At 44.8% G+C, this 12,867-nt stretch overlaps 1 protein-coding gene across 2 annotated transcripts in view; it reads right to left on the reverse strand.

The window, feature by feature from the left end:
• Positions 1-1,397: 1,397 nt before the first annotated feature.
• LOC137437658 (SWI/SNF-related matrix-associated actin-dependent regulator of chromatin subfamily A member 5) overlaps positions 1,398-12,867 on the reverse strand; it is a 49,414-nt gene continuing 37,944 nt past the window's right edge. For both annotated transcript variants that reach the window (XM_068132137.2, XM_068132138.2), the window contains exons 17-24: positions 9,222-9,332; positions 8,883-8,996; positions 8,632-8,754; positions 8,314-8,446; positions 5,825-5,943; positions 5,398-5,610; positions 2,896-2,997; positions 1,398-2,213 (exon numbers count right to left, since the gene is read on the reverse strand). In XM_068132137.2, coding sequence (XP_067988238.1) covers positions 2,151-2,213; positions 2,896-2,997; positions 5,398-5,610; positions 5,825-5,943; positions 8,314-8,446; positions 8,632-8,754; positions 8,883-8,996; positions 9,222-9,332 — 978 coding nt within the window. In that variant the 3' untranslated portion in view covers positions 1,398-2,150. The remainder of the gene's footprint in view (positions 2,214-2,895; positions 2,998-5,397; positions 5,611-5,824; positions 5,944-8,313; positions 8,447-8,631; positions 8,755-8,882; positions 8,997-9,221; positions 9,333-12,867) is intronic.

A 12,867-nucleotide genomic window follows, 5' to 3' on the forward strand; every position in this document is an offset into this window, starting at 1 on the left:
TTAGCTGCTTTGCTTTCTTTCATGAACGAGCACCATTTTTGAACTTGCCATAACTTTGTCAGTTTATGTCAGAAAATCAGAGTTGTAGGATCAAATGTTCGGTACGTGGACACAGTTTAATTTTAGATATGACTTGGATTAATGAAGTCCCACATATGTACTTCAAACAAAAGTGAATGTAGTAACTTGATCATTTTTGTGATGCGCTCGATCTGTACACAGGGTGCGGCCATATGTAGTCCAACAACTCACATTAAATATTTCTGAAACGTGATAATATTGATTTCAGAAGAACCCGCAGAAGCTAAGCTTTCATGTGGTACCTCACTTGTATGTATTACTGTTATTGGACCGCACAAATTACTGATATAATATTACTGCTATAATAGCCATTTTGAGTGTACTTTTTTTTTTTCTTTTTTTTTTAAATACTGAATCGAGGCTCGTGAAAGAGCTAACATTTATTTCACAAACAAATCAACCAGACAAACAAAACACACAAAAAGAGGGAGCGGAAGACAAGATGGGGAGAGAAGGGGAAGCACACAACCACAACATTTGAGAGCAGAGAGAAGTGTGAGAGGGAGAGGGCTTGGGGGCAGGAGGCGTGGGAGGGGGAGGGCGGGGGGGGGGGGGGGGGGAGAGAGGTATAAAACACAAGGGGACCGAAATTAGTGGGGGTAGAAAAGATCAAGGTTTTGGATGGGGGAGGATAAGAGATGGTGGTGAACAGCTGTTTTAAAGACCTGGAGGGTGCAGTGGGATTGAAGAGAGTGAGGGAGTTTGTTCCAGAGGCGGGAGAAAAGAGGAATGAAGGAGTGAAGGTGAGCAGAAAGTCTTGATTTTGGCAGTTTAACCATAAGAGGGTTGCAGGCAGATCTTGTGCGACCTGTAGGAATATTTGGGGGACAGAGCCCAGAGAGGGCTGGGGGGGCAAGGCCAGAGAGGAGTCGGTAGAAGACGGAAAGACCACCAACCTGCCTGCGGTGAGTGAGTGAAAGGCCCTCGGAGGTAGCTTCATCGCGGGAGATTCCATTGATTCTGAACGCTTTGGTTTCAACAGCGTGCAGACGGGCTAGGTGTGAGGCAGGAGCACCAGACCAGAGGGGACCTCGAAATATTGAGCCAAAATAACAAGTTCATCCCAACTTATGTAATGTTAACATTCGACTTCATGTTCAGGATACTCGAGACTATCCCACCAGCATAAAAGTTGAACAATATGAATCGGTCTGACAAACGAAAAAACATCTACCGTACATATTTGATCGACTTGACAAATAATACCCTCTCGATATTTAAAAGTCGTTTGACAAGTGTGCTATCGCTGTCGTGCAAATATGACGACCTGTCCTGAAAACCCCACAAAAGAGCAAGGGGTTATGTGGAAACGCAAATACTCCAAAAGTAGTTTTATTGTTAAAAAGGAATAAACACAACATTGAAGGTGAGAGGAAAAGGATATAATGCAACAAAACATTTGAAAAACAAAACAAGGACAATGTAATCAACTTTAAAATAAAAAGTTGGTCCCATTGAAAGACTGCATTTCGGAAAGTTCAGTCAAAGGTCAAAGGCCTCTTTTACAAAAAAAATAAAAACGACAAAGAAAAGCTTTTATCTATTATTCAAACCATTACAAACGAGAGCGCTTTTTATTTCCCTGCCAGGGAGGGTAACATTCTCCTGACTGCAAACCCCTATTTTTTAACATCTGGAAAATGTCAAATAACCACTTTGGTCAAAAATGCAAAAATGTGACAGCCTGGTGGTCAAAATGAACATCACAGGTGCAGCTGGCCTATCAGCCAAGAGTCCGGCCACGCTGCCGAAACGCTACGCTCATCGGCACAAAGGTCAAAAAGAGCAAAAGGTTCAAGTGCCTTAATGGAATTAGAGTTAAAATAATTCGACTGGGAAAGAAAGATTCCTGCAAGTCCTGGGTCACTGCATTGCAGGTGTACTCGGATGTGACAGACCCTCTGCGCATAAATCTATTTATTTATTTAGCGAGAAGTAGGAACAGTGATGACTACGTCAACGATCTGCAGATCGATACAAACGTGAGAAGGAAAGAAGTGGTATTTGTAAAACGCAGGAGATAAGATACAGGAGCGTGACGGGGAGAAGCAGGAGCTCAAAGGGAAACTTCACAGCTTCATTTTCTTCTTTTTCGGCCGGCCATCCGAGCTGTCCAACTTTCGCTTCTGTGCCTGTAATCGCAGAAAGAAATGAAGCACTTTTGGCTCAATTCTGACGAACAATGAGCAGCAACAAAAAATAGAAAATGGAATTTGACGTGAATGCGTCGATGGACATGCCTCCGCCTGCGTTACATGTCAACCCAGTTACGTTTTATATCAATTAAACTTCACATGACAACTTAAAGGTCACATGAGGGAGAAGTAGAAGAGAGAAAACATCAGATGCTTCAAACTCGAGTTATTATATCTGCAAAATGATTAAAGGTCACATGACCTTTGACCTGTTGAACCCAAAATTCAGTCAGTTCATCTTTGAATCACAGTCCATACTTTTGCCAAGTTGGGTTGAAATCCCTTCTGTGGTTCACAAGTTATTGTGGTGACAAAGATTTTAAATTAAAGGTCACATGACCATAAATAGACCCGATGAACCCAAAATCGGATTGGTTCATCATTGTATGACAGTTCAAACTTATGCCAAGATAATTTGCAATCCTTTCAGTCTATCACAAGTTATTGCGGTTACAAAAATCTGCTACGCATGAACGCACACACAACCAAAAAACGTAATGCCTCCTGCTCCTTCGGCTGCGGAGGTATAAAAACGTGAGAAAGTATGGATGTTTCTCCAAAAAATACTAACATACAACCAGGTGTCTATTACAGGTAAGCGGTTTTTAATTAATCCTACTTTGGGTCCTCTCTTCTTCCTTTCAGCTTTCTCTTTCTCTTCCAGCTCCAGGTTCTCCTTCTCAATGAGCGATATCAATGTGTTGCAGCGTCTCTGCAATTCCTGAAAACGTAGGTATCCATTGCAATGTTTGTCCCACAACACAAGGACATATCACCACATTTGTCCCACCACACACATATGTACCCATCACCATGCACATACAGTGCTCTCCATAAGTATTGGAACAGTGAAGTCAAATTTGTTATTACCAGTACACCCGCAGACTCCAGGAGGGGCAGAGAAAGTCATTCCTCTTTGGGGTATATAGATTACAGTTGATCTATGGGCGGGTCTCAATAACATCTGGTGTTTGTTCATTTACCAAGTTTCTTGTGAAGAGATCGCCACGTGGTTTAAGCATTTGAGCAAGCACTCCATTCAAAACCGTAAAGGAACGGCTGGCTTGGCAAGCGCCAGCTAGCTGCTTGGCAAAGGAGCACAACCCGAGCTTCTCCCTTTCAGTTTTGGGCTATATGGAGTACAGTAGATCTTCACTCAGTCCTGTAAGTAAACCTTACTTCAAGGATGTCGGGATTCCTCCAAATTTCTTCATTCAGTGTTATAAAGAGCATTAGCGACTGTTTAAAAAGTCAACCATGCGTGTTTGTGGTGTATAATATTTTTACTTCCTGCAGAAGCCGTTGCTTCTCTGGAAAGGCTATGATAACCCAAAGCTATTTACACACGTTATCACTGCAGGAAAAACGCCTTGGGGAAGTGGGATATTATTCGTATTAATATTGTTTTGTAATAACATTAACAATACTAGGGCATGCCCGTACTATATATATGCCCGTACTATATATCTATCTAAAATTATATCCCCCCCCTCTATTTACATGAAATGGTTTGGTTCATTCGCAACGCCAAAGCGAACGGCGAACGGCTTGCGAGTACAGTGACAACCCCCCCCCTCTATTTACATGAATGGTTTGGTCCATTCGCAACGACCACAGAACCCCCCCCTCTATTTACATGCAATGGTTTGGTCCAAAGCGAACGGCTTCCGGAGTTTGGTAAAGCAATCGCCATCGCGTGCACAAACGCGTGGTTGCCCGTTCCTTGCCAAAAAAAAAAAAAAAACGCTACCCGTACGCTCTACCCCGCCCGTACGCCCGTAAACAAAAAATACAACGCTCTTCGCTTCCGCCCTTCGCTCTGACTGAATTGGGAGAAATAATGCGCATAAGAAATCGAATTACGTACCGTAATGGCGGTCAGCTCGTAACGCGCTCAGCTCCGCTCGTCTCACATCGGCCACGCCTACGCAACAAAGCGTTCTGTGATTGGATGCCGGAAAGCGTGCTGCCGGACAGTCGTCACTGTCCGGAAGTTCGCAAATCGCAGTTAGGATGAATCGTTTTAATTTAATCGCAGTTTGAATTCGTTTTAAAACATAGTTTAACGGCAACATAGTTTTCCAACGTGAAATAAATGAATACGCTGTCAAATGTGCCGTCCGAGGCAGAGTCTGATCGCCACGTTCGGCACACGTGATAGCTCGCTGCTCTCTGATTGGTTGAAGCGTTTTTTGGACATAGCTCGGTAAGTAATTGTCCGATTAATATGAAACCTTGAAAAGGCACATCCTCGGGTCCCCAGCAATATACCTGGCAAGTTTCAAGTATATCGGACCCGTGGTTGTCGAGAAACAGCGGTCACAGACACACAGACACACAGACACACAGACACACAGACACACAGACACACAGACAGACACACAGAGATTGCTGGAATTATAGATAGATGTGATTATCATCAATTTTGTTATTAAAAGCATCTTTGGAAAACCGTCACGATAAATCTTCTTTGGAAATACGCCACGATAAAGCTAATTTAACATTTATATGCACCTCAACGTGCAACCCCATTGACAGCAATGGCAGGCAAACTTGCTCGGGGGGAGAAAACCTCCTTGGGGAGGGGGGCAAATGAATGAGCTACAACCTTCGTTGGGTAACCCTTCGTCATCCTGTCAGGTTTGGTTGAGATTGGATAAGTAACGACAGAATGTATTGGCGACAAAAATTCATCACAGACACAAATGGCGTATTTTAGTATGATTGCTATATCCTAATCAGATTTAGATTTGAGATCAAAAGATGAATATGAGGTAAAAGTACAAAAGGTTAGCTTTTATTTCTTGGTACTTCTGTAAATATATATGTTTTACCTTTGAAGAACAATAGTACTTTTTATGTTCTGTACGCCCATTTTGAGTAAGCATACTGTCATTTTGAGTTCCGCACCCCCATTTTAAATAAGCATACCCCCATTTTGAGTAATCCTTTTCAGTACTACTTGTCATCACCGGGCCCCGTGCGGTGCCCGGCGATGACATCATGCAGTGAGCGCCTGGAGATGGAATAGCGGGAGCGGTGTCCAACAAGTGAATAAATCAAAACAAAAAGTTTTGCACATTTCCACGCATTCCGAAATCCAGGAAGGCGGGAAACGTACCATTGCAGTGCGGGATTTGAGAAACCAGTCAAACTTGAATTGCGGAGCGTTGCGCACACACTGCCGCAGCTCGTCGTAGACGCTCTCCCGGTCGAAACCCATCTTGTGCAGCATGCAGATGAGGAAACGATCCTCTTCTTCAGTGTAGTTCTTCCCCTTGTTGGTACCATAGGCAATGCGCAGTTGGTGGAAGGGTGCCTTGTAGCGAGCAATCTGGCGACAGGCCAGAGTTTTGTTCGATACATCCAATCAAATTGGCATGTGCATAATCAACAACAAACAGAAAACAGAACCATGACAACAAAGTACACAATCAGATTTTAGAATCTCTAAGAGAATGCACCGAGGGAAGAAAGATAGATTAAAATGAGACGACATAAAACAGGATGTTTTAACTGTGGCAGTTCTTGTTGCGAGCGCCCCACACCTTCGCATCCAACGCTTTCTTGATGCCGATGCGACGCTGGATCCGAGCCTCTCCACGCTCAATCTGGGACATGATCTTCTCGATGTCCTGCAGCTCATTGCAGCGATCCCAGAACACCGCTATGATGAGAAATAAAAGTGAAGTTCCACAGATTAATGAGAGCAGCAATGTGGGTAAATATATTCAATACGGAGGTCAACGTAATGGGATTGTTGTGAAGAGCATTTGACTTGGAGAAAGATAACTGGAACATTTCATCAACTAGAGAGTTCATAGAACACCTTTCGCCATGTCGTCTTGAGAAAGAAGGACATGGGAAAGAGACCGATTTTTACCAAAGGAAAGAAACCGATCACTCCCTGCTAACAACAGACCGAGCTCACTTACGGTCTCACTTACGCTCACTTACGCTCACTTACGGTTACGGTAACAACAGACGACGGTCTCTATAAATCTTTTAGCATGTAATTTTACGTAATATTATGGCTCGTGTAGAAAGAGATAAAAACCTGAAAACATATCAGCATGGCTTTTTGAAAGCCCACTTTTGTGAGACACATCTTGTGAACACTGTGGTGGAGATGGGGGTTTTTTTGTATTACATAGCCAAGGCTGGTGTTTGAGCTAGTACTAGTATACTGAATAGACCAGGATACAACAGGACAAAAGGAACAGCAGAGAAAGGGGGAAAACACCAACAGCGGAGACAAAGGCCAAGACAGAGGGAAAAAGACAAACAAGACAGAAGGAAAATTAGGGACAGGAGAGGATGCAAGGGGTGGACAAGGTGGATACAGAAGGGAACTCTCATGAGGGAAAACTGGAAATTTGGAAGAAGGGGTTGGGTGTGTTGGAAGCTTAACGAGAGTAGTAGAGGTCATGGTTTTGGATTGGGATGATCTGACATGGTGGCGAACAGCTGTCTTGACGACCTGGAGGGAAGAATGAGATTGAAGAGGATATGGAAGTTGGTTCCACAGGTGGGAAATAAAAGAAACAAATGAGTGATGTGAACTGATCCTTGATTCAGGCAGTTTCACCAGAAGGGGAAGGTGGTGGACCATATGAACACCTGGGAGGGGTGGGGGGTGGTAGATGAGAAAGGAGGCAGAGTAAGACAGAGACCACCAACCAGTCTGTGATGGCAAAATGATAGGCCCATAAACTCAGCTTCATTGCAGGAGAGTCCAATAATCTTGAAGACCTTGGTTCACTGACGATTGCCTTTTGTACCGATCCATTCATGGGCAGGAATATCAAGTACAGTTGCAGAAATATCCAGACACATTGAGGGATTTGTCCCACAGATGGCAAATGACTTTCCATCTGTCAAAGTGCCACACAATGCATGCAACAAGATGCGGACAAACTTGGGATTAAACATACTGAATGTTGAGGGAAAACTTTACATCTATTCAGCAGAGCCATTACCTTGGTGTCAACCTGTCAAGCAACATGACAGGTAATCATCATGTGAACCATGTTGTAAATGTGAACCAAATGTTTGTTGTTTTACCTCATATTCATCATCATGTGAACCAAACAAAATCCTGAGATTCGTAAGGAGAAGCCTACCCAAATGGGAAGCAAACGTTAAGATAGCTGCACACAAGGCATTGGCACATCCCAAACCTGAGCCTACAGATTTGGGATCCTACCTTGAAAATAAACTGGATATATGTGCAGCATGGTTTGTCTCTAATGACGATGCCAGATATTCCAGTATGACGTCAATGTTGAGCTCCTTGAAGTGACCTTCAATGCAACATCGACGACGGCCAAGTAGGCTCATACTGTTCTTCAAGGCAGTACACCATGAAGTTACTATTGATATTCCACCATACGTCAACCAAGCAATCCGCTCCAGGAGAGGAAACACCAACTGCTTTGTGCCTCTCCAGTGTCGCACTTAAGGCGTACCTTAATTGTTACATACCACATACCACAAGAGACTGGAATAACCTCCCACCAGAAACAAACAAACAAAAAACACCTCGCAGCAATTTAAAATACAACTAAATTGATATTTGTGGGAAAATTACATGCCCAGACCAGGAATCGAACCTCGGCTCTCTGAAAAACCGTACCAGTGCTCTGCCATCTGAGCTATCTGGACGACCCTGACTGAGCATGCAATTTTCCCACACATATGATTGTCACTCTTTCCGTAAATGCTTCCGGGGCACTCGCTGCCAACCATATGAACACCAATAGCCTGAACACGGCGCAGCGAGCACTGAGCGTTCCACATAGTCTGTCAGTCTGTCCGTCCGTCACGCAAAGAACAGTTTTCCGGACTTTTTTCCTAAACTCTTAATGCTCATGATTTCAAACTTGGTACATGGTTTCCTCATGATAGGTTACAGATCAAGTTCGAACTTCACGACGTTCGAACAAGTTCGAACAACAAAAAAAAAGACGACGTTCGAAGGAGAGTAGATCACAGTATAAAAAGAACAAGTCTGCGTCATGCAATGAGACATCCTTACTCGAATACTCGATGACCTCCTCTGGAGCTTTTCCTTCGACCTCCTGTGCGATGTTATCTATGTCGTCCCGGCCCCACTTCTCGTTCGCTTTTATGAACTGATTGAAGTCACGCTTGTTCCAGTTCGTGAAACCCTGTCAAGAAAAGGTGCCGTGTTTATTAAAATTGATTTCATTCCACTCATCATATTGAAAAGGTCAATGGAGCCTTCGCCAATTCCCTTCTGGTTTTGGATAAAGAAATCACACAAATTGACCCCATGCTTCCTCTTTGGTGGAAATCTGCGAAACAACAGGAAAGGATCATGAAAAAGGGAAACCTGCAAGAGGAGTTTCTCCTTTTCCTCCATCTCGTCCTCTGGTAACGGCTCAGCCGAATCGATCTTGCTCTGCTCCTCCTTCTGAGCGTGCGCCGAGTTTGGCAGATCCGAGTTCCGCGGAACCTTTACAGGAAATCAAAAAAATTAAGAAAATAAACAAGACTACTCCTGTAAACTGGTATGCAGCAAAGGACACACATTCAACAATGTGAAATTTGGTTTATTTCATAGATCAAAGGCACAAGGTTCACTTTGTATCCAATGGTCTTTCTGTAGTGGAGGATCTCCTTCTCCAGAATCTCGAACAGCCGAGGGGGGAAGAACTGGAAGTCCTGAATGTTTGGTTGTCTTGGGGGTCGTGGAGCCTGGGAGAACAAGAAACGACCTTAAATCTGTTTCATTAGCATTTAAAGATGTTTACGTTGAGGGAAGTTGTAACCTTTTGCATTCAAACTGTGAATTTGAGGGGTTTTAGGCAGAACCTAAAATTCGGCAAAAACCAATAATCATGAACGATTGATTAAACAAAGCACTAATCATACAACTGCTCCACAAAACATCTGACAAGACGTCATTTCCGCATTTCAAACCTTGGGGGCTTTCGGCTCAGTGACCCGCAGGGCATCTCGGAAGTAGGCATCGACGGCGTAGTTTGCTTTCCTTTCGCGCTTTGGAGGTTCGATCCACTCCGTCATGTTCGTCTACAAATATTTCACATTCAAATCCATCAATAATTCCACAGTTTTGTTTGAAAGTGTTCAGAGGAAAGGTCAGCCTGGCAAGAGGTGACCTCGTGATTTTTACAGTCATGGCCAAACATATTGGCACCCATGCACTTTTTTCAAATAACACAATTTTCTCTAAAAATAAATTGAAATTGACAAAAGTATTTGGTCTCCACAATTATTTATTTCACTGTTAATATTACAGAACCTTTGTTTTTGATTCAGAACTTAATATATCCTTTTAAATCAGAAAAGAAAAAGAAATGGCATTGACAAAACTATTTTTTTTTTTTTTCTATACTGAATCGAGGCTCGTGAAAGAGCTGACAACCGCGAGGGAAAGACAAAGACAGTACATGGGGACCGCGAGGGAAAGACAGTACATGGGGACCGCGAGGGAAAGACAAAAACAGCACATGGGGACCGCGAGGGAAAGACAGTACATGGGGACCGCGAGGGAAAGACAAAAACAGCACATGGGGACCGCGAGGGAAAGACAAAGACAGCACATGGGGACCGCGAGGGAAAGACAGTACATGGGGACCGCGAGGGAAAGACAAAAACAGCACATAGGGACCGCGAGGGAAAGACAAAGACAGCACATAGGGACCGCGAGGGAAAGACAGTACATGGGGACCGCGAGGGAAAGACAAAGACAGTACATGGGGACCGCGAGGGAAAGACAGTACATGGGGACCGCGAGGGAAAGACAAAAACAGCACATGGGGACCGCGAGGGAAAGACAGTACATGGGGACCGCGAGGGAAAGACAAAAACAGTACATGGGGACCGCGAGGGAAAGACAGTACATGGGGACCGCGAGGGAAAGACAAAGACAGTACATGGGGACCGCGAGGGAAAGACAGTACATGGGGACCGCGAGGGAAAGACAAAAACAGCACATGGGGACCGCGAGGGAAAGACAAAGACAGCACATGGGGACCGCGAGGGAAAGACAAAGACAGTACATGGGGACCGCGAGGGAAAGACAGTACATGGGGACCGCGAGGGAAAGACAGTACATGGGGACCGCGAGGGAAAGACAGCACATGGGGACCGCGAGGGAAAGACAAAGACAGCACATAGGGACCGCGAGGGAAAGACAAAGACAGTACATGGGGACCGCGAGGGAAAGACAGTACATGGGGACCGCGAGGGAAAGACAGTACATGGGGACCGCGAGGGAAAGACAGCACATGGGGACCGCGAGGGAAAGACAAAAACAGCACATGGGGACCGCGAGGGAAAGACAGCACATGGGGACCGCGAGGGAAAGACAAAGACAGCACATAGGGACCGCGAGGGAAAGACAAAGACAGCACATGGGGACCGCGAGGGAAAGACAAAGACAGCACATGGGGACCGCGAGGGAAAGACAAAGACAGTACATGGGGACCGCGAGGGAAAGACAGTACATGGGGACCGCGAGGGAAAGACAGCACATGGGGACCGCGAGGGAAAGACAAAGACAGCACATGGGGACCGCGAGGGAAAGACAGTGAGGTATTGAGGAAGACAGTATTGACACCCTAGACTTAATATTTCGGAGCACACACAGCCTTTGGACAAAATAACTGCAGTAAAGCGCTTCCTATAGCCATGAATGAGCTTCGTACACCTCTCTACTGGCAGTTTGGCCTACTTTTGTGCAAATTGCTGCAGTTCTCCCAGAATTGAAGGGTGACTTATCCCAACTGCTGTTTTCAGATCTCTCCACAGGTGTTCAATGGGAATTAGACGTGGACTCATTGCTGGCCACTTCAGAACAGTCCAGCGTTTTGTCTTGAACCATTTCTGGGTGATTTTTTAAAGTGTGTTTGGGGTCATTGTCCTGCTGCAAGACCCATGACCTTCGACGGAGACCCAGATTTCTGACACTGGGTCGAACAATGCGCTCCAAAATGCCTTCGTTATCTCCTGATTTCATGATGCCATGCACACATTCAAGGCACCCAGTGCCAGAGGCAGCACAGCAACCCCAAAACATCACTGAACCTCCTCCATGTTTGACTGTAGGGAAGGTGTTCTTTTCTTTGAAGGCTTCAATTTGTTTTCTGTCAACATTGAGATGATGTGCTGCACCAAAAAGCTCTAATTTGGTCTCATCTGTCCACAGGACATTCTCCCAGAAGGATTTTGGCTTGTTCAGGTGTGTTTTGGAAAATTCCAGTCAGGCTTTCTTACGTCTCTCTCTCTCTCAGCAGTGGGATCCTCCTGGGTCTCCTACCATAGAACCCCCTTTCATTGAGGTGGTGACGCATGGTGCGAGTTGAAACTGTCGTACCTTGTGTCTGTAGGTCAGCATGAATCTGTTTGGCAGTTGATCGAGGTGCTTTCTCCACCATTCAAACAATCCTTCGCTGCAATCTTCGATCAAGTTTTCTCTTGAGGCCACGTCACGTCCAGGGAGGTTGGTTACAGTGCCATGGGACTTAAACTTCCTGATAACAATGCATTCGGTGGACACAGGAACATCAACGTCTCTGAAGATGGAATTGTAGCCTTGAGATTGTCCATGTTTGGCTACAATCTTGTGTCTGACCTCCACAGACAATTCTCTGGTTTTCTTTCTTTTCTCCATGCTCATTGTGGTACACACAGTGACACAAAACAGCAGAATGACTCCTTTTCTCCATTCAAACTGGTTGAATGAGTGATTTCTATATTGCAGGCACCTGCAACTCACCATAGGTGAGTTCAATTCCAAAGTAAAGGAGAATTACCTGCTTGAAATCTAATTATTTCTAACAACTTCTGAAAGGTGCCAATAATATTATCCAGGCCATTTTAGGATTTCTGTGTGGAATAAGCGAAGATTTAGTAATTTTATCAGTTTGTTTTTTTTCTACTGCAAGCCAAAGAAATACATATACTAGATGACCAAAAGTATGTGGCCACCCGAACAATGGAACATCTTTTTATTTTTATTTTTTTGAATACAAGATCGAGGCTCGTGAAAGAGCTAACATTAATCACACAAAAAGACAAACCGACACACAAAACACAAAAAACAAGGGGAGCGGCAGACAAGATGGGGAGAGAGGGGGAAGGATACAAAAGAGAGGGGGAAGAGGGGGAAGGACACAAACACAACATTTGAGAGCAGGGACATCGGGAGGACTTGGGGGGAGGTGGGAGAGGATTAAAACATATGAACACTGCAAGGACTCTGGGGTGAATTACCGGGGGTAGAAAAGATCAAGGTTTTCGATGGGGGACGATAAGAGATGGTGGTGAACAGCTGTTTTAAAGACCTGGAGGGAGGAGTGGGATTGAAGGGAGTGGGGGAGTTTGTTCCAGAGGCGGGAGAAAAGGGGAATGAAAGAGTGAAGGTGAGCAGAGAACCTATACTTTGGCAGTTTAACCATAAGAGGGTTGCAGGCAGATCTTGTGCGACCTGAAGGAATATTGGGGGGACAGAGCACAGAGAGAGCTGGGGGAGCAAGGCCGGAGAGGAGTCGGTAGAAGACAGAAAGACCACCAACCTGCCTGCGGTGAGTGAGTGAAAGGC

The sequence above is a fragment of the Myxine glutinosa genome, chromosome 12 (assembly GCF_964187855.1).
Source record: "Myxine glutinosa chromosome 12, kmMyxGlut1.1, whole genome shotgun sequence".
NCBI classification, from domain to species: domain Eukaryota; kingdom Metazoa; phylum Chordata; class Myxini; order Myxiniformes; family Myxinidae; genus Myxine; species Myxine glutinosa.